At 31.7% G+C, this 23,893-nt stretch overlaps 1 protein-coding gene across 1 annotated transcript; it reads right to left on the bottom strand.

Annotated features, from left to right (window-relative positions):
- Nucleotides 1-12,565: 12,565 nt before the first annotated feature.
- On the bottom strand, nucleotides 12,566-19,194 carry LOC145634577 (putative transcription factor bHLH041). The gene is made up of 8 exons (XM_081685996.1): nucleotides 18,967-19,194; nucleotides 18,751-18,867; nucleotides 18,542-18,647; nucleotides 18,380-18,394; nucleotides 18,167-18,232; nucleotides 17,223-17,949; nucleotides 16,317-16,720; nucleotides 12,566-13,038 (listed from the first exon to the last, which is right to left on the bottom strand). The coding sequence occupies exons 1-8, from the start codon at nucleotides 19,077-19,079 to the stop codon at nucleotides 12,970-12,972; spliced, it is 1,617 nt and encodes a 538-aa protein (XP_081542122.1). The 5' UTR covers nucleotides 19,080-19,194; the 3' UTR covers nucleotides 12,566-12,969.
- Nucleotides 19,195-23,893: the final 4,699 nt, after the last annotated feature.

The raw sequence follows: 23,893 nt of genomic DNA on the forward strand, positions 1-23,893 counted from the left end.
ATTAGCGGATGATGAGAGTTTTTCCAACTCTTACTACGAGTACTATTTTTTTTTTTTTCCTTTTATTAACATCTTTTTTTCGGTTACTTGTCTAATATTGGACACACAAGTCACATTATTAAGACTAGAATAGACCCGATCTACAATAACTTATTGTAGACCCAACCTTCTAGTATTCCATATGAATGTGATTATATCATACGAAATGTGATTATATTATTACAAAAGTGATTATATCATCTTGAAACTATTATCAAAAAGTGAATTTATCATTATAAAAAGTATCAAATAGTAAATTACATCATTCAAAAGATGATTTTAAAATTTTATCATCCTAAAGATAATTATATAATCTCATTAAATGGTTTAATATGAGATCAAAATATGACTCACAAAAAAATAATTATATCATCTAAAAAAGTAATTATATCATCCAGAATGTGATTATATTATTTGTAAGTGTCAAATTTTGGGTCTACAATAATTTATTGTAGACCGGGTTCATACAAGACCAATTGTAACTTAGGTAATCTCTTGGGCCAATAATTAGTTAATCCATTAACTTAAAACATGTTCCTTGTAAGAGTTATTAATGTTGGGCAAATAAGTTATAATAACTTAAGCTATCACTCGGGCTATTAATTAATTAATCCTTTAAAGCATGTTCCTTGTAAGAGTCATAATAAAATTATACATTCTTCTTTTGACCTTCGTACTTCATAAATTGAATGTTAGAAAGAGCAAAAACATATCAAAAGTAGGGCATTTGACTGAAAATCTCTTCACTTGAAATAAGATCTGATCTGATTTTCATAAGACCTAATTTGATCTGATCTGAACTTGTATTATCTAGTCTCATCTGATTTAATAATTTGACTAAACTTTTAACGCATTTTAATACTAATGTACAAAGAAAAACATTATCAAAATGGATTTTGTCTCATTATAAACTTTTCAAATATGTCATTTTCATAATTTTTTTAATACGCAATTGATGATATTTAACAATAAGTAAATGATTATTAAAAGCTCTAATCTGAATGTTTTTAGTCTGGTTTGATCTAAATCTACTAAGAAATAAGTAATAAGTATCTGAAACAAGTTGAAGAGAACAAGCCGTATATGAAAAAATCGAAATATGTGGGTTTGATTTGGGTCTTTTGACCGGAAAAATGGAAGATTAGGTTATGAATAATTTGTTTAAAATGAAAAATATTAAAAGTTAAAATAAAACCCAAAAAATAAGAAAAGACAGAAGATTACTAATGAACGAAAAGAACAATATAATGTTGGAAATAATTAATCCCACCTTTGCTCGAACTGAAAATAACAAACCCACTTCTTGATATTTACAAGGCAAATCCACCTTTGTATACTACCATCTTCTTTTAATGAACTTTTTCACCCACAACTTGATAAACAAGTTAAATTTTTTTTAAAGCCACATGTCGCTCAATAATTGGTCAAAATAAAAAAAGTTAAAAGACAAAAACAAAATATGTAAAAAAAAAAAGAAAAAAAACCCACCACCCACCGGCACCCCCCAACCACCTTGGAAACCCTAACCCTTACCCTAGCCCCGGCGAAAACCGGCCGGCCGCCACCCTAACCTCTTGAAAATGGCCGGTCGGAACCCCCTTATACCAAAAGCCACCCTCGAATTCACCCCTGACTTAAATCCTACCCTTGAAACCACCACAGCCGCCTCCCTTAAAACCAACACAACCGCCGAGAACCCTTCTCTTACCGCCGAAAACCCTTGAAACCTCCATCCAAGCACCGAAAAACACCACACAACCTCTCTTAAAAACCGCCGAAACCCGCAACGGCCCACAGGGAAGATGTCGGCCGACCGTTTTCGGAGGCTAAGGAGGGCAGCCTATCGGTTTTGGTGGTGGATGGGGTAAAGGCTAGGGTTTCACGGTGTTAGGTTGGTGGCTAGAGTTTTTTTTTTTTTTTTTTTTTTTTTTTTTTTGTATTTTTTTTAGAAAATGAAATGCACCCATTAAAATTTGACACGTGGCATACAACCTACTAGATTCGGTCACCAACAGGTCAAGGTTCATTAAAAGAAGATGACGTACAAAGGTGGGTTTGCCTCGTAAATATCGAAAGGTGGGTTTGTTATTTTCAGTTCGGGCAAAGGTGGGATTATTTATTTCCATTTTTCCTAATGCTGGGTTTGTTATTTTCAGTTCTATGTTAGGCTAGTTAGTTAAAATATGTTTTCTTCAAAAAAAAAAAAAAAAAAAAAAGTTAGTTAAAATATGTATGGAACAAAAATCTATTATCACGTAAAAGTGAATAGGGATTTATATGCATTGTTATATTGATATATATACGTAGTAATTGATTTTAAAAATTATTCTAAAACCAAAAGTTTCCCCACATTCACCCTCCAAAATATATAACTCACAAATTTTTGTACGTGGCCGCCAGGTGTGGCCAACCACAGTTATTATTATTATTTTTTAAATACCACGAGTCTACAACTCTTCATTCTCCTCTTTTCTTAACTTGTTCTCCAATCTAAACCACACATCACCAACAATTATATCTCTACTCCACCCATTTTCTCCCTCCTCTTTTCTTAGCTTCTTCTTCAAGCCAAACCACACATCACCAACAACCATATCTCTACTCCACCAATTTTTTCTCTCCTCTTTGCCAAATTGCTGCAATTAAAAAGCCCGAAATTGTAAAAATTGGGTGTCAAATTGCTGTGAAAAACTGTGATTAAATATTTTTAAGATCGTCAACAACATTTGAAGTAGTGAAATCGATGAGAACCAAAGAAATTTGAGCTCGTTTTCTTCGTGGAATCTTAGATCGAACATTCTACGTCAAAAATTGTAGAGTGTTAGTAGTTTGGTCAGGGGTTACTTGTAGGGTGTTACTGGTTTGGTCTGGGGTTACATGTAGAGTGTTACTGGTTTGGTCAGGGGTTACATGTAGGGTGTTACTGGTTTGGTCAGGGGTTACTTATAGGGTGTTACTGGTTTTGGTCAGGGGTTACTTGTATGACGTTACTGGTTTGGTCAAGGGTTACTTGTAGTCTTGTAGGGTGTTACTGATTTGGTCTTGTAGTCTTGTAGGGTGTTACTGGTTTTGGTCAAGGGTAACTTGTATGGTGTTACTGGTTTGGTATAGGGCCTACAAGCAACCCTTGAATAAATAACAAGTAACCATTGAATAAGTAATTCATACAAGTAACCTTTGAAGTAACTCATATAAGTAACCCCTGAATAAGTAACTCATATAAGTAACCCTTGAATTAACCCATACAAGTAACCCCTGAAAAAAAAAATACAAGTAACCCCTGAAAAAAAAAATACAAGTAACTCCTAAAAAAATACGAGTAACTCCTGAAAATACAAGTAACCCCTGAATAAGTAATCCATACAAGTAACCCCTAAAAAAAAAATACAAGTAACCCTTGAAAAAACAAATACAAATAACCCTGACAAAACCAGTAACCCCGTTATGCGCACTACTAGAAAATAGTTCATCTACAACGAGTTTTCCAGTTGCAAATGAGCTTAATCTGGTCGTAAAAGGGCTTTTACGACGAGAAACGCGTATGGTCGTCAGTCGTCGCTATAGGCTTGGTCGCGAAAAGTTGACGACTGGTTTTGAAGACTCGTCGTAATTAAGTTTTTTGCGACGAGATACAAAACTTGTCGTTATTGTACACATTCACGACCAGATTACTTGTCGTAATTATTGTTTCCGATAATGTTATGCTAATTACTTACGACAACTAAATTTTATAATTACGACCAGATTTCTTGTCGTTATTGTACACATTCACGACCAAATTACTTGTCGTAATTAATGTTTATGATAATGTAATGTTAATTACTTACGACAAATAAATATTATAATTACGACCAGATTTCTTGTCGTCCTCATAGACAACAATTGTACACATTCACGACCAGATTACTTGTCGCGATTATTTTTTCTGAAAATTTAATGTTAATTACTTACGACGAATAATTTTATAATTACGACCAGATTTCTTATCATCATTTTTTTATGTATAAATTTTAAATATAATTTCTACACAAATAATATACTCATCAAAATAGTTATAAAGTTGCAATTTAGCACACCCTTATAATAACTCCAAACTTGCTCATTGATATCATATATAGTTTAACACAATGTCAATTACAAATATTCAAAAGTAAGGATACACATTCTTTAATCGTCCAAAATAGCAAAAATCATCATATATACGATGTGCTTAAAATATTTCCAATAAACTAAAGTTAGAATATATCAAAAGTATTGATCTAACTAAAATTAGTGGATTCGATCAATCACCAAAATAGAAGCTTCCATGAGCATGTTGAGCTTTGTCGAGTCTTCAAAAGTTGTTCCAATAATATCTACTATATATCCCTGCAATCCATTGAAACACAGGTAATATTTATCATCACTTGAGGTTTCAAGTTCAAAAAGAAAATCATCAATAGATAAGTATAGACAAAAAGGATAAAAAAAAAAGGCAAATAAAAAGGCAGAAAACTTCACCAAAAACATGCCAATAAAATTTAGAAGATAAGAAGAAAATATATATATATATATATATATATATATATATATATATATGTTTGAAAGTCATCTTACCTTAGTTTCAATTAGCATTAGGATTAGCTTGATCATCACCACTACTAGCTTGTTGCATATACATTGACATGAACATATTGAGTTTCTTTGCTAAATCGTCTATCTTTTTGTTGTTGGCCTCACGCTCCTCTTGATGAGTTTTTTCCATTTCATCCATTCTCTTTTGAAGATCATTATTCTCTTTCTGTTTCTCGTGGAGACTTGCTGTGAGATCTGCTCTAGTAGGTAAAGGGCCTCGTACATCCTTAGGTCTTACACCAAAGCCAAAACAAACTACACTACCACGATCTTGTGGCCTAAAGCATTTTTCAACAACGTCAAAGTGTGAGAGTGATGGATTTTCTGTTTCCACACTTACTATCACATCCTATAGAAATTTTTAGAAAAAAATCATTATACTAGTTCCACACATATATAATGATGTTAGTTTTTTTTTAAAACTACAAAGATGACATACATATTTTGCAATTTCAGGCTCTTTTAAGTTCCTTGACTTCCCTGATCTAGTCTTCTTGAAAATAGCAAAAATAGGAGGTGGATCATTTCCTTCTTTTCCACCCTTCAAATTTAATTAGATTGTCACAAGGTGTCTTGCTCAACACTCCAGGAAGAAAAGATGCTTTTAACCTTGAACCACGTGATGAACCAAGTTGTCCAGGTGCAAGATATGTAGGCTTCTTCCCAATTGGTGCCATTTCCCTACAAAAGATAACTTTCATCATACAATGCAAAAAATTAATGGGTTAGTTTTAATAAAAATGCATAATAATCTGGTGTGAAATTGAACAGAAAAGAAAATAAAGCCAAAAAAAAATTAACAGTAACACAAAAAACAACAATGTCAAAAGGAAATACAATACAAAATAAATAAAATTAACTAATATAAGAACTCAACCACATTAAAACATAAGTAACTAGTTTTTTTATTAGTTTCTTTTTCATTTTTTTTTGTCAAAGTAGAAGCATCAACGATCTCAGGTTCCACATCAATCCTATCTTCAATGTTCATTCCATTATGTGTGTATTCTGATTCATGTGTAACAAAATTCAGCACAAAAGATTCCCCATCCTGATATGCAGCATCATCATCATCAGATACTTGTTCCCCCATTGACATGTCATAAGTAGCTCGAGGTTTGGTCTTAACTGCAACTCGCCAACTACCTTTGTTTACAACATCGGCTGCATAAAATGCTTGTGATACTTGACTTGCTAACACAAAGGGTTCATTTGTTTTCAGGAATCGTTGGCTATTAACACTAACATACCCAAATTTATCCACATTAATGCCTCTTCTAGAATCTAGCACATCAAACCAATCACAGCGAAAAAAGACTATATAATTGCCTCCCAAATACTCCAATTTGATCACTTCTGTCAACACACCATAGAAGTCCAAGTTTTCGTGGCCATCACCTGTATCACCTAATACCACTACTCCACTATTTTGTGTTGCTAAAGATTTATCACGCTGAACTGTATGAAACCTAAACCCATTAGCAACATATCCACTATAAGATTTAACATATTGAATAGGACCACGAGATAAGGACAAAAGCTCATCCCCATAAGGACAATTATTGTTTTCTTCATGTAACTTCTCAACCTGAAACATACAAAAAAAATATATATGATAAACATCATAAAAGTTAGATATAAAAGGGCAAAAAATATTTAATTCTGTTGGTACAGACACATACTTTTTTTCTGAACCATACTACAAAGTTTGCATCTTGCTCTTGTGCAGATAGTTCAACACCCTCATTTGATATTATATCAGCATATTCCCTACATTGCAAATTGATCGAGTTATTAAGAAATTACACAAATTCAACAAGTTAATAATTTTAATTTGATACACTTACCGTAAGAATGGTCAATGGTTCAACTTCGCTACAATTTTTCAAGGCATAGATGTGTGCTTGTTGCCTTTCTTCCACATCAAAATTGTTATTCTTTGCGGCTCCTAATGATCTTCCCGAGTGAGAAAATATAGAAATCTTTTTCAAGCTACTGTTTTCAGCATCATGATTTCTCTCAAGACGATTAAACCTTGTTTCAACATCATTTAAGTACCTTGAGCATAAGGTCATACACTCATCCACCACATAACCCTCTGCTATTGAACCCTCAGGACGGGCTTTGTTACGCACATATAACTTCAGTGTATGAAGATATCGTTCTCCAGGGTACATTCAACGAAATTGTACAGGCCCACCAAGAATTACCTCATCTACTAAGTGAACACTTAAATGCAGCATTACATCAAAACAAGAAGGTGGCATCCATGCTTCTAACTTAGAAAGAATCAGAGGAATTTGGGATTTAATTTTTTCAAGGTGCTCAACTTGTACAGATTTTGCACACAAGACACTGAAAAATTGACATAACTCAATTAAAGGCTCAGATACATCTTTTACCAAAAGGCCACGTATTACAAGAGGAAGTACACTTTGTAACAAAACATGACAATCATGACTCTTTAATCCTGTTATCTTACACTCTTTCACATTCACACAATGAGAAATATTAGCAGCAAACCCATCTGGAACTTTCAGGTCTTTTAAAAATTTACACAATATCTCTTTTTGACTCTTAGTTAATGTATAAGGTGCATGAGGCAATTCAGTTTTATCACCCTTAGATATAGGATGAAGTTTTTCCATAATACCCAATGCCTCCATATCAAGACGAGAGTTAGTTGTATCTTTTGTTTTCCCTTTGATATTCATGATGGTTCCCAAAATAATATCACAAATGTTCTTTTCAATATGCATTACATCTAAATTGTGTCGCAACAAAAGTGTTTTCCAGTAAGGTAACTGAAAAAAAAAATACTTTTTTTGTTCCAATTATCCCCTCTAGTTTTATGACATACTTTAGTTTTCTTAGTAGGATCCTTAGAAAAACAAACACCTTCAAGATCTCCTACTTGCTCAAGCACTTCGTTCCCGGACAATGGCTTAGGTGGCTCTCCTTTTTCCTTTTTCCCAAAAACATCTTTCTTCCTTCTCCGCGGGTGATTAACAGGAAGAAAACGTCGATGACGCATATAGACATGCTTAGAACAATTTTTCAACCTCAAAGAAGTAGTTTTTTTGTGACAACAAGGACAAGCCAATTTTCCCTTTGTACTCCATCCAGATAATATTCCATAAGCAGGAAAATTGTTAATAGTAGAAAGTAAAGCTGCATGTAATTTGAAGTTTTCACCTTTGGATGCATCATAGGTTTCAACACCCACTTCCCATAACTCTTTCAACTCTTCTATCAAAGGTTGTAAGTAGACATCAATTGCATCCCCAGGACCTCTTGGACCAGGTATAAGCATTGACAACATCATATTAGATTGTTTCATACAAACCCAAGGAGGTAAATTATATGGGACTAGCATAACAGGCCAAATACTATATGAATTTGCAATATTAGAAAATGGGTTGAATCCATCACTAATTAACCCTAACCTGACATTACGAGGTTCTGAAGAAAAGGTTGCATGTTGTTCATTAAAATGTTGCCATGCTTTACCATCATCAGGGTGATTAATCACACCAATTTCAATATGTCTGTCATGATGCCATCTCATATCAGAGGATGTCTTAGAACACATGAACAAACGTTGAAGTCTAGGCTTTAGTGGGAAATAACAAAGTACCTTCTGGGGTATTCTCTTACCTTTTTTGTTTGTTCTAGTTTCTCCACTATGCTTACCTTGCTTCCACCTAGAAGCCTTACATACTTTACAACATTCTAATTGTTCATCATCTTTCCAAAAGAGCATACAGTCATTAACACATGCATCTATCTTTTGATAAGAGAGACCTAAATCTTTAACAGTCTTTTTAGCATCATAAAAACAATCAGGAAGGGATGACTCTTTTGGTAGTAGTTGAGTTTTCAAAAATTGCAGCAACATAGTAAATGACTCATTACTCCATCTACCAAGAGTTTTAATGTGAAGCAGATTAACAATTGCAGACAATCTGGATGAGTTTGAGCCTTCATACAATGGTTTTTGAAAATCATCAAACAATCTATAAAATCTCATTGCATCATTATTTGGATTTTCAGGTATACAAGTAGGTGAATCCATATACATATCATTTTCAGGAATATCACAATTAGGAAAAATATCCCTAAGCATTGTTTGTATCTCTGCTTCGTTATCACTTTCTAATAACTCATCACCATGATTTCTTGTTGGTGATTCAAAGAAATTCTCACCCACCCTCTCCCCGTGATGATACCAAAATGTATAACTTTGGATGATGCCAAAGGTCAGCAAATGATCTTTAACCATATTTTGAGAACCAAATGATGAATTTTTGCATTTTACACAAGGACATTTAATCTTCTCTTTTTCACCTGTCCTCTCAAATGCATATTTAATAAAATTTTCAACTCCAGTTTCATATTCATTATTCAAACGATCATCTCCTGCTAGTTTCATCCATAGTTTACAAGGTGCCATAATCTGAAATTACAAATTTACATCACCCTTAAAGATTTTTTTACCATGATTTGTTGAAGACAACATATAAGCATATAGTACAATAAAGTATAGTTAATCCTAGGTACCAATAACTATTTAACTTAGCAATTTAATTATAATTTTAATATGTAACAATCAAAGGAATGGACTTAAAAGGAAAATGGACAAACAAGAAATATCCAATATCATCCATAGCTATACTATGTGCACCTTATAAACAATATAGTTAAATAAACCAACAAATTGAGAATTACTATAAATTTTTCACCAATTAATTAGCATATAAGACAAAAATACCAATTACAAGAACCAAGAGCAAAAAGTTTAGTGTCATACGATTAATGTGAGGCAAACATATGAAACATTAACAACATATATTCAATAATAAACAAAAAGAATTACTATTAGTTAATCACTTTATTTTCAATCTATTCTTTATGATTAAATCGAAAGACCCACTATATGGGATCACTCATACTTCGTATAAAAGTATGTGGCCTACATATAAATTACATAAAAATTAAGAAGCAAAAAAAACTATCTTACTTTACTACATAATCATTTACAAAGAAGACAAGAAAAAGTTAAGCTCTAAAGACATTCATCCAATTTTGCCTATTCTGAAGGTATGTAGATGCATATTCTTGTTAAAAAAAACTCAATTTTTCTTAAAGACGTCATATCACATATACTCTGCTCCTACTAATATTTTACTCTTTGTTCTTCCCACTACAAAACATAATTGGTTAAATTAAGGCCAAACTATTTAACAAATGAAGTAATCTTTTGGATTCCTCAAACTATTATTTAATTAACTTTCACTTTCTTTTCTAAAATTCCCACTATAAAAACCCCATTCTTCCATCTCTACTGATAATTTCTAGAACAAAACCCAAAACAATGACAAATTTGCTAACCCTATACCACCTAAAAAAAGCAGTTAAACCCATAGAAAAAATTATACCTTAGAAATGAAAACAGAAAAATGAATAGAAAATTAAACCCATATAAAGATGATTAAACGAAAATAAAATTGAAAAGATTAGGCTTACCTCAACAGGTTTTTCCCCCACAATCACAGTTCAACACTTAGCAACTAGGAACAAATCGAATAATTGAGCGAATTATATCCAAATTTTGGGCCTTTGGAGTATGAATCTACTAAAATACTAACCAAATTTAAGATTAGTGAGGAAAATCCAAGCTCAACAAGTAGAATCACTTTTGACAATTATCAAACTTGGAAAGAGAGAATGAAAAAGTGACGGTGAATCGGTGATGAAATAACAAAGGAAACAAAGGGTTTATTTCATGACTTTTCTTTTTCATTTTCAACTTTTATTTTTATTTTTAATTGAAGTTGTATTGTCATTTCAAGCATTTTTTTAAAAAATAAAGTTTATTTGACAAACACAACCACTAACTAGTCGTAAATAAATTTCATATGGTCGTAATTGTTATTGCAAACCCGGGAAGAATCCCGCCTTACTTTTGGCGAAATTTTGGTATTTTTGACGACGAGAATATTGACAAAGTACAACGAGATTCGTAACTGGTTGTAAATAACTATACTATTCGCGACCACTTAATAAACTCGACGTTGATACTGATTTATTGCGACCAAAAACGCGTATGGTCGTGAATTTTGGTCGTAAATAGACCTTTTTCTAGTAGTGGCGCGTGAATAATAACCCCGTTATGCACGTGTAAATCCGTTAATTTTACTGACTTGGCAGCAGGCCCGTGTGGCCTGCTGCACCAAAAAAGCTCTATATATAACTAGTTTCCTTTTACTTGAACAACCTAAGAAATTAAAAAAGGATACAAAAAATGTTCAAAAAGAATAACTAATAAGATCCCTAGTTCTGGTCAACAGAGCCTTGAGTTGAGGCTAGTCCTCCATCATCCACAAAGGCTTGAATTGAGGTTAATCCTCCATTATTAATTTGGGTAGTATGACAATTATTACATGATATATGTATTGTGAAAAGTATTAATTTCTCAATTACTTTAATTGCATCATTTTCCTTATAAGAAAGTTGCATATTAATTACACCATTTTTACTTAAAGTATGCTTTTAAATGCCTTTTGTTTGTGTTCATACACCAAACTCATCCTACCTTAGGGCTTGTTCTCATTAGATTATTTTCAGTTCAGTTCAGTTCAGCTCTAATAAGTTTAGTTACTTCCTAATTTCCTTCTCTCATAAAATATTCAGTTCTGTTCAGCTCAACTCATTTCAGTCAATGAGAATAGATTCTTAGTCCCTTTACTCACATGTGATATTTAGTTATTTACCCTTATTACCTAACTTTTACTCTTTCTTTTCTTTGTAGTCACGTGTGCTTTTTTGTTATTTAAATTTCTTTTTCTTAAACTTTGTGCCCAATCCAAATGATGCAGTTAAAAAAAAAACGAAGGAAATATTTAATACAAAAAATAATAAGAATAATGAATATGGATAAAATATTCCTTAAGATATCTTTTACCGGCATATCATTTTGCACATTAGAATAAAAGGTGGTATTGCTGATGGTAGATAGCCAATGCTGTATTATTTTGCACACATCACTAACAGTTGAGAATATTTTAAGCTATTATTTTTACATTATTTAATCCAATTTGATATGTATTTCTTGATATGATTGTATCATAAAATTTGTATGACTTTTAATTAAAAAATTAATTTTTAATTAAAAAGACTAGCCATAGGATGATGTCATGATTCTCATGAATGACAAAAATGTTAACCTTTTCATCTATAAATGAGAATATAAGATAAAAAGAGAGAACGGATCGCGATTGTTTGTTTGTTTGTTTTATAGTCTGAATAATGACAATGTAACTAAAATTGTAACCATATATGCAATTTCATCTTTGAATATTCACTTATTTGTAAAATTATATTTGAATTTTTGTTGATTTAAATTGTCTATTTGTTTTTTCAAACTTAATTATCTAATTGTTTTTAAACTTATTTTCTTGAAATATATTAGAGAAAATAAGGTGATGTAAACATAACATATGTACGTGACAAAGACTTTAATTTGTGATTGGAACTTGATGAACCTTTTCCATGTCCTATTCAAAGGGTAATTGTTTTCTTATTATAAAGAAACACATATAGATGATGAAAAATTTGTTTAGAACTTCATTCAAATAAACCCTACTTTTTCATTTTTCCACTACAAAGTAATAAAAAAAAAAAAAAAAACCTTTTTCCATTATATCTTTTAATTGCGTTGTGTGGGAATGCACAATATTTATATTTAGTAGTGGATAAAGATAGAGAGAGAGTTAAAAAGAAAGACCCAAGATAACAAAGAGAGAGATAGCTAGAATACTTGGTCAAAAGAAGTAGTGTTTCAATTAATTTACAACCTCTTAAAAAGAATGCGGTGTGATTTAAAAAGAAAGAATAATTAATTTGGATACTAATTAATTTGAATGTTAAGCTATGATTTTGAGTACATTAATACAGAGTTTTAAAGACCTCACTTTCTAAAAAATTACTCCTAATTGTTATACAAGAAATCCCCCCTACTTGCAAAATTCTTGCATAATTGCATTACAACAAATTTATGGTCATGAGTTTAGTAGGTCTAACAATTTCACAATTTATTTGTGTCTTTGTAAGGACACATGTTGCTCATGCTCTTAATTCACATATCGAATCAAAATCACTATCCTAAATGCTCTCAATCGCATGAAATAATGATTTGTCGTCATAATCACTTACTTACGTGGAATTAATACTAACACCACCCCAAAAAATGTTGTTGAATGAATGGGTGTAATGGCTAGCAATCAAAATGACAAAATAGTGTTATTGTCAATGACGTCAAGATGCCAAATCAGCAAGAAGTCTTCCAATTGCTTCAATGAAAGCAGATTCATCCCATTCTTCTCCCTACATACAAGTAATTTAGCATGAAGGGTCAATTTTTGATGATTATATAGTTCGTCATTTTTCTTAATTATTTAGTTTATAATAAAGTACTAACAAATCACATGCATAAATTATTAAATTCTAGGCCAGTCAGAAGTATATATTATAGGGTCATTTTTGGCGTGAAGACTGATCAGTCATTTAGTCATTTATAGTACAAAAAGCAAATGGTGAAAAAACAATTATTTGTTGATGAGACATGTTAACAATTTGTGTACTACATAACATAAACAACAAAAACTAATTGAAAAGAATGTCATCATTGAACATTTGAACATTTATTGTATGAAGTGTTGAGTAATGATCAATTGAATGTGGTAAGAACTTTCAATTAAACTTCAATAATAATTCAATGCTCATTGTTTGAAGGTTTAGAGTATCTTTACTTTACTGCAACATAGATACTACGAAACATACTTCAAATCTTAATGTTGCTCTCAATAAAATTTTGTTTTACTCCGTAATAGAATTCAATCTAAAATGAATTTAATATTCTCCTGATAAATATATAAGAGAAACCACTTTTATTTGATGAGATTCTTTTTGATTCATTTGATAAGTGATTCAAGATATCAACTTTTAATACAATTATAATAAGTTTTAAGGATACAAATTTATTGATGTTCAAATAATGCATTGAAAAAAGCAAAACAAGACAAATGGTAACATATCATACAAAAAAATAGTATCAATCTACTAATAAAATCGTAGGAACACAACTTTTTTTGAAGGAAAATTGTAGGAACACAAGTTACACAACTGATACTATTGTTTACACTCAATTTTCTTAGGTTTAAGGTAAGGTTAGTGACCACGATGGACTAACTTCACATTGATCCCCTTAATATGCTTCATGACTTAAACTTGATCAATTTGTCAAACATAAACTGCTAGTCTAGAGAGATTGTTATACACATACGGATGCACAATATACCCATGAGTATTTTATTCTCATTTTGATGATTGTTTTTCAATTAATCATCAAATAAAGAATAAAACCTAAACTTGAGTTAGTTCGGTATAGTCTTTGGTGCACCAGGGTGTGTATAACAAATTCCAACTAGTCTAGGTCAGATCAAGATTGTTGGGTAAATACTTCCTCCGTTAATGGTTAATTACAATAAAGAAATATTTTATATCTCACAAATAATACCCCTTTGTTGCAATTAACCATTAACGGAGGAAGTATATATAATAACTCAGTTCCGATCCTATAGCATAAGTCATAAGATAAGGTAATTTGTATAAAAATATTTAAGCTTTGCCATTATAATATAAATTATACTTCGTAAATTAATATTACTTCTAATCCCTCTTCAAAGGTATGTTGATTGTTACATTACCCTAATCCCAGATTATTAATGTAGGATATGGCGTAAAACAAGAAGTTTTCCACACGTACTTCCCGATTAGGGCAATTTCAATGGTGCATTTTTGTTGTTGTATGGAAGTTTTTTTACCATTGGACTGTGTAGCTACATAGAAGTATGGGAAAATGATTTAGGCACACCATAAGTTGATATTGACACATCCTTTGTGAGAGCACAATTTTTTATGCTGTTCTCACATGGAGGTGTGCCAATATCAATTCAGGGTGTGTCAAAATCAAGTCCCAGAACTACGTAGCCAAAACAAACGAAATTAATTGAATATATCTATTAAAAAGAATGAAGTATATAATCATTTGGCTTACTTTTGATTGATATATGTGAAGTTATTTATAAGTTACTTACATTGCATCTCACCATTAGAAATAGATTGTAGCTAACAAATGGAGTACCAAAAATGCCGGTTTGACAAATCTGTTATGAGAGATTGTTATATACTCTCGGATGTACCGTAAACCTAACTAATCTAAGCTCAGTTTCGCTCTTTATTTGATGAATAAATGAAAAATAATCATCAAAATGAGAACAAAATACCTATGAGTATACGGTACACCCAGGTGTATATAACAAATTCTAGATTTTTATAACCATTACGTCCATTAGAGATGCTCTTAATTTAAACAATATAATATTTTGAGAAATTCATTTTCCTTAAATTATATCTATACTAATAACAACTTTTACATAATATATGACTACTTGATTCTGAATTTAAGACGATTAAAATTTAACATTCTTAATTTTAACTCAAAACTCCAAACTCAGTCCTTATAATATTCCTTCAAACTCAGTCCACGAAATTGGACCTCCCCCGCCCCCTCAGAAGACCAGGTCAAAATAAACCTGATTTGTTCAACACTTCAACTATATATTTTAATTATCCCTCAATTAAGATAATAATAACATAACTTATGCAAAACAAAGTACTTTCCATCAACTAACACTTTAACTTGCTACAAGTAATTGTCACCATTAAACTATCTAATACGTAGTAAATTAAAAGCAGCTATTCTATACTTCTAGAATTATTCAAACTACAAATAATTAACAGTTTGCTACTTTGTTGTATTATATCACCACCAACTTGGTGCATCAATACATTTTCTAAAATCATTTAATCAATTATATACATAGAACTCATTTATCTATTAGTTTCCGGTTTCCCGAGTAATATAATATTACTCTCTTCGTCTTTAAATAATTAATCCATTACAAATTAAACTTTCTTTTCCTTCTTTTTGTTGGTTTGTTGCTTTGCTATCTGATCTTTGATTTAAAAAAAAAAAAAAAACTCTTTCGTTGGTCTTAGGGCCTGTTCTCCTACATTTATTTTCAGTTCAGTTCAGCTCCTAATTTCCTTCTCTTATAAAATATTCAGTTCAATTCAGTTGAGTTCAGTCTATGAGAACATACCCTTAGTCTCTACTCGATCACTAACCCCTGTTAATTGTATCGTTCAAACTCTAGTATTATTAATCAAAATGCATTGTCATTCTCTAATCAAAATGCATTGTCATTCTCTCTCTCTCTCTCTCTTTTTCTTTTTTTAAAGTAGCATATCTATAAATTAAATTAGATAATAATATCAACTATGGATTACCTTAATTAAGTAAATTATATAATTAATTTAATAAGAGAGTTCATATTGCTTACCAAACTTATATATATTCTAGACTTCTAGATTCATTATTCAAACTACAATTAAATAATGCAATTTTAATAATATAATGCCAACTTGAATGCATTGTATAATACATCTAATACTAAATCTATCAAATATGACATGCAATGATAATTATAATTAATTGCATGCATGCAAATAAAAACAAAAGTTTTATACGTTATTAGTACCTCAATTCTCAGCCTAAATGTGACCCAATTTGTAGGAAATTGATTATTAGTTGATGTAGTTTCTTGATGAGTTTGAGCTTCCATTGACACCATTGTTGCTTCTTTGACTTGCTTAAGAAACTCCAACACTCTAATAACCAAATCCGGTACCGAAGTTTCCATCCTCAATATTACTTGCAAGTCCACCATTCTTCCTCTTGATGATGTTGATTCTGAAACCGGCGTAACCCTAATGGCTAGTCTTTCGTTGCTTGAGACGTCTACACTTGTTGTATTTGTTGATTTAGGCTCGTTCCTCGTTTCGAGTTGTGCCTCCATGAGTTGGTTCCTTTTGTTAACCTCCGAGAGTTGAGCTTTCAAAGAGCTCAAGTACTCTTTTGTAGTTCTTAATACTGATGCTTTGTCTTTCTGTAAATAATTCATGTAACATTATATTAATTATATGTACTTATACCATAATATAATAAGATTGGAATTCTTAATATACATTGTACTCTTTGTTATTAATTTTTCAAACAAGCTTATCTTAATTAATAAGGTTAATAAATTGATTTCTACTAATGTTGATTTTTGTTGTTGTTTAAAGAGTTACAAGGGCATGGTGATGAGATCCTAGAGAACGATTAAATTAGATAGGCGTTGTATATAATCCTAGTGATCCGCCACCTATCTAAGTTAACTGTTCTGTATCTAGTGTTTCTTATTCTAGTTTTTGTAGTAGTGAGAATCGATCTCAGGAAAACTCTAACTTAAGGAAATGCACTAATAGAAAATTTAGAAATACAAAGCTATAATAATTAAGATTCACAAATTAAAGCTTTAATGTATATATGTTTTTATTTTGTAAATATAATGGCAGTCATTTTAAGGATGGCTAACACACGAAATTAAGGATTGTGTTCTTACCTTGGTACCAGGAGCTAGGGAGCAAGGATCTTAAAGCTTGGAAACTCTCATTGATTTTTTCTCTTCTTTTCCTCTCAGAAATCATGTGGTGCAACTGATTGCTAGTAGGGCGACCGGGCCCTTGTAACGAAAGCTCTTGAATCCTCCTATAATTTATCCCTCTATAGAAGGCAATAGCGCGTTTTAGCAAGGTTTGCCTCCTCAAATCAAGCCTCTTTTGAGTAGAACTCGATCCTGAACACGAGCTATGATAACTCGTAAATGCACTTGCCCTTTGCCTTGCTTGATAACCATATGGACAACTTTTCTCACCACCAGTTGATGATGAAGAAGGAGATGACAAGATTGCTAAGTACGCCTTTGTTAAGGCAGCGTCAGTGGTTTCAGCTGTAGGGAAAGGAATGTTTTGTAACAAAGGATGATTAATTTGAGGCGCATTAAGAGAAGATGTTGCAGTATTTGTTACTGTCGTCGTTGTAATAGGGATCGATTGCGTGTTTATTGTCCTATGTTGATCAACTATGCTAGGATGAGTTTCTCTAATAACAGCTGCAGGTTGCTCTGGTTGAAGGTGGAAGGTTGAAGAGCTCGCGAAGTTGTAAAAGAGTGAGGTGTACTCAGGACTATCCATTGATTGAGAAGAAGAGGATGAAGGCTTGTTTTGTTGATCTGTTGGCCTTGAAAACTCCATTGTCGAAAATAAGCTTTGTATCTTCATCTCCAAATTCTATTATCAAATAACACATAAACGTACATTAATTAGATACCATCACACTATACACTTAACATCACATGTAATGGATTCGCACATGTAATAATGTAAAAGTGTGATGTAACGTTTAATGGACATAAAATTGTATACGTACAACGAGTGTATGGTATACAACAGGCTAATTTAAGCAACTTTAAAACGTAAAAGTAAATTAATTTTGACGCGTACTTACTTGTTGATTATTATTGGACATGCCGAGTTCAATCTCACCTCTTTCACAACCAAAGAATACCGCAGTCTGAATCAAATCATCAAATAATTCTCATGAAACAATTAAGTTATAAAATGTAAACCAGAAAATTAATTATTAGGAGAAAAAATTAACATAATTAAGCTCAAGGAAATAATGCTGTGATTATCTCATGTATTCCTTTCAACGACGAACCTTTATATTTGCTTCCTATAAAAACAAGTGAAAATAGAAGAAAAAAAAAAATTAGTTATTGAAAATTCAATTCAGAATTAAGAATTTACTGTAGTACTTTAATTTGCATGATGAATTAGACTCTATAAACACTTAATTAAGGTAAGAAAAATTCTTAATTACCTTGTAGAATCGACGCTGTGATTCGATTGATGCGAGGCGTTGAAGATCTATTTCCTGCAGCTTTAAACTGGGATTTTTATCTCTGAATGCAAGTCCTGGAACAACGCTGTTATATACATACACGATCAGCCAAATAAATTATTTATTCATAACCATGTAATATAATGATTTAGTTCGTATAAGGTAAACTATAGAGTAAGTAATCGTACTCATTCCCAACAGGGAAAACAGACTGCTTGTACTCGTTAAAGAGTCGTCCAGAAATCGATACACCAGTAAAAGAACTCGCCTCTTCTTTGAAGTGGCCGTCTTCACAGTACAAAAATCTGCTATCCAATCACCCAAACAACAAAATCAAATGATATAGAGAAAAAACGAAAACGAAAACATAGATGTATAAGATATAGAATTATGTATGAACGTACTTGAGATGAGGTGAATAGGTCCAAAGGCAAATGTAAGAGGCACAAAAGGATTGCATCAGACTACAGAGGTAGCTAACTCGGTCTCCATTATCGAGTTGGAAGACCGAGTCCATTCCAATGAAGGAAGTTGCATAATGTATTATGGAAAAAACTTCAGCAGAGTAGTTGTTAATTATCAACTAATTATGCAGTAAGACTAGTACAATTAATACTAATGAATAAAGAGGAAAGTTGTTTGTTTGTTGGTAATGTAATGAGCAATGAAAATTCTGTGGAAAGGTATTGTAGTTTGAAAAGTATTAAAGTAGTCGCGAATTATCTATATTCACAAATTTCGAGTCTAAATAAATAAAGACATGAAAAAGTATACAATGGTTTTGAAAATGGAAATATGTGAGATCACTATTTAGGTTTAAAATGACTTCTCAACAAATTATTGTGTATATTTGTGTTTATAATAAGTACATGCAAAAAAAAAAGAAAAATTATATAGTAGTGTTAGTATAATGTGAAAAGAAAATTTTGAATATTCTTGATAGTGAAGAAAATAATTTATTTTTTATTTTTTATTTTTTATTTTATGAGATTTAAAGGAACAAAAGGTTATTAGAGAAATATAGAGGACAAAGATATATAAGGACAGCCACCCAAAAAAAAAAAATGAAGAAGAAAAGTAGTAGAAAAGTCAAAGTGGTCAAAGTATGCGGTAAGAGAGGAATTTGAAATGGGTCAAGGTAGGAAGGCATACTGGCTAAATTTTTCTCTAATAATTTTACTTTATTTAATTTGTGTTTAGAAAATTCTTTTGTTCATTATTATTAATTAAAGCAATCGTGTCTAGATTCCTACCTTATCTATTGTATAAATGTGAACAAGACATTTCTAAAATATGTAGATTTATAATGATGATTACACATAGTAGTATTTATGTGTGAGTAATCAACTAATCATAGTTACTAGTTCCTTTAAAATAAATGAAAAGAAAAAAAAAAAGAAAAAGAAAAAAAACCTAATCATAGTTAGTATTAGAACATTAAGGGAGTAGGTTAGCTTTTTATGAACTTCTATTTTCGACTATGGAATACTTCAAGACTTTTTTCTTTTATGGTTTAGGACCTTTTCAACGTTGGTGCACAACCTTTCTAATATATATCCATCCACTCTTTGTCTTTCTTATTCTCTCTTTTAATATAGTATAATTATATCATACGTTATTGAGGTTGTATTTTTTTTACCGATGGTAATTGTTGAAAATAAGAAATATATTTTTCGTATTCGGCCAGATAAAATTGTTTGTTTTTGTAGACACCCATTTGTGTCTCCCCAAAACCAAACCCAGTGATGAGTACCTTTCACGTCGAATTATAAGAATGATCCTATCTGCCCATGTATTTTTGTAAAGAAATTTGGATCGGGATTTGTTATAATTGCAGTGTATGTTGATGATTTGAATATCATTGGAACTCCTGAAGAGATTTCAGTGACTGTCAATTATTTAAAGAAAGAATTCGAAATGAAAGATCTTGGAAAGACAAAATTTTTCTTAGGGTTACAAATAGAGCACCTAGAGAATGAAATCCTTGTGCATCAATCAACATACATAGAAAAGGTTCTTAAAAGATTTTCTATGGATACATCACATCCATTGAGCAGTCCTATGGTTGTAAGATCACTTGAAGTAGAGAAAGATCCATTCCGACCTCGGGAAAATGATGAAGAAATTCTGGGTCCTGAAGTACCATATCTTAGTGCAATTGGAGCACTAATGTACCTTGCAAGTCATACACGACCCGACATATCATTTTCAGTTATTTTATTAGCAAGGTTTAGTTCATGTCCAACCCGGAGGCATTGGAATGGGATTAAACATTTACTTCGTTATCTTCAAGGTACGAAGGATATGGGTTTATTTTTCCCAAAGTTGTCCAAAGAAAATTTGATTGGTTTTGCAGATGCAGGTTATTTATCTGATCCTCATAATGGTCGATCACAAACTGGATATGTGTTCACATATGGTGGTACTGCCATTTCTTGGCGTTCTATGAAACAAACCATTGCAGCTACGTCTTCCAATCATTCTGAGATTTTAGCAATTCACGAGGCTAGTCGTGAATGTGTATGGTTAAGGTCGGTAGTTCAACATATAAAAGAAGTTTGTGGTTTATCATCTGGGAAAGAGGCACCGACAACTTTATACGAGGATAATTCAGCTTGTATTGCTCAACTTAAGGAAGGATACATCAAAGGTGACAGAACAAAGCACATCTTACTCAAATCTTTCTTCACTCATGATTTTCAAAAGAATGGAGATATAAATGTTTTGCAGATTCGTTCAAGTGAGAATTTAACAGACGTATTCACTAAGGCTCTTCCAACCGCAACCTTTAAAAAGTTAGTTTATCGTATTGGATTGCGTCGTCTCAAAGATCTTCAGTGATATAATAATGAGGGGGAGTAATTGCGCGCTGCACTCTTTTTCCCTTATCCATGGTTTTTTTTTCCCACTGGGTTTTTCCTGGAAAGGTTTTTAATGAGGCAGCATATATGCGCATTAAATATATTTTAGATAATGCCCATCCAAGGGGGAGTGTTACAAAATATATTCTATGTGGATGTTCATTATCATTTGTAACTCCCTAGTATTATGCCACCCATTGTAACCCCCATATGTAATTACCTCTATTGTAACCCCCGCTTAAATGGAATCTTAATTTCCATGAAGGTTACATACTTACATTATGTATATATATATAGCATGGACAAATCAAAGGATAGATAATATAATTACCATCTACATCTCTCTCTTGTATTCTCCCTTTCTCCTTATTTTATAATACATAGTTAGTATTAGAACATTAAGGGAGTAGGTTAGCTTTTTATGAACTTCTATTTTCGACTATGGAATACTTCAAGCCTTTTTTTCTTTTATGGTTTAGGACCTTTTCAACGTTGGTGCACAACCTTTCTAATATATATCCATCCACTCTTTGTCTTTCTTGTTCTCTCTTTTAATATAATATAATTATATCATACGTTATTGAGGTTGTATTTTTTTTACCGATGGTAATTGTTGATTGTTGAAAATAAGAAATATATTTTTCGTATTGGGCCAGATAAAGTTGTTTGTTTTCAATCCAACAAAGTTGTTTGTTAGTTTTTTCTCCTTGTAAAGCTAGTTGTTTATTAGTTCTTAGTTTTTTCTCCTCGATCTTTAATTAGTGGTATATATTTATGTTCGACTGGACAAATGTATGCTTAGTGCATTAGTTGCATGCTCGATTGAGCAAAATATAGGGATATGTTCTCTTCTACTTATTTTAGAAGCTTATTTTTGTCATGAATAAGCCTTAGTAAATTAGACCAAAAATATAAAAAAAATCATATTGTATATTTCATTTACTTATTGAGTGTTTTTTTTCTTAGGCCATATGGGTGGGTGATGATGAGCTTTAATCCCTGAAGGCCGAAAAACCCTAACCGATTGAGCTAACTATATATTTTTTATATATTTAATTGCGTATGTAAATAAATAAAGATTATATATCTAGAAAGTACACAATGTGACGTATTTACAAAACTCATTTGACTAAATTTTCTAATATATTATGGAGTACGTATTATAAAAATAAGGGTCAAGGTTTAATTTATAAAAACATCACATTAAATTTGGAAAATTTTGTCTAGAACTACCCTAAAGATAGGGTCATTTGTGAACAACTACCCATTTTTTTTATTTGTTAAGAACTACCCCGAAGTGAAGAAAAGTTTGGATATCACTACCCATTAACGTTTTCCGTCCAAACAAACGTTAATGGGGTCTACTTTTTCACTTTTTCCACTTAATTAACTCCCCTAATTACCTTATCTCTCTTCCCTAATTAACTTCCCCTAATTACCTTCTCCCTCTTCCCTAATTAACTTCCCCTAATTACCTTCTCCCTCTACCCTAATTAACTTCCCCTAAACCCAAGAAATTAAAACCCCCAAATTTAGACATCCTATCAATTACAATGACCAATTAGACATCCTACCAACTGCAATGGCCAATTAATAATTAAAGTGCAATTGAATTCAATCTCAAAGTCAAAATAAGTGAAACCTAGAACTCAATTAAACCCCTAAAATCCTAGAAATCAAAACCCCCAAATTTATTTGAACCCATGAACCCTAATCCGAATCCCTAATTTACACCCTAATTATGTTAATTGCGTTCAATTAAAAGTTGTATACAAATACAATAAACAATGAATTAAAAGGAAAGTGTGAAATATTACTTGAATAATTGAGAATTTGTGTTCAATTGATTGAGTATAATCTTTTGGATTATTGAGTGAGAATGGAGAGGAAGTTAATTAGGGATAAGAGATAAGGTAATTAGGGGAGTTAATTAAGTGGGAAAAGTGAAAAAGTGGGCCCAATAACGTCTTAATTGGACGGAAAACGTTAATGGGTAGTGTTACCCAAAAGTTTTGTAACTTGTGGGTAGTTCTAAACAAATAAAAAAAAAATTGGGTAGTTGTTCACAAATGACCCTATCTTTAGGGTAGTTCTAGACAAAATTTCCTTAAATTTGATTGGATAAAGCCTTTTTTTTTTTTTTTTTTTCCGAGAACTATTAGATAAAACCATATTAAAATCAAACCAGAATACCTTATTTTTCATGTAAAGAGAACAACAGTGTTAGGCATTAACTAGAAGAAGACATGCATGAGAACTAAAATATTAATTTAGTATAACAAAATCTCTTCCAAATAAACCTAACCTCTCTATTCTAGAAGACATGCATGAGAACTAAAATATTAATTATATTAGTATAACAAAATCACTTCCAAAAAAACCCTAACCTCTCTAATCTCTCTTAAACCCTAGCCTCCATTGTTAATTTTTGAGGGGCTTCCATCGAATCTTGCATGACGGTGGAAAGCCC

Source organism: Chenopodium album, chromosome 6 (genome assembly GCF_948465745.1).
Source record: "Chenopodium album chromosome 6, dcCheAlbu1.1, whole genome shotgun sequence".
Lineage (NCBI taxonomy): Eukaryota > Viridiplantae > Streptophyta > Magnoliopsida > Caryophyllales > Amaranthaceae > Chenopodium > Chenopodium album.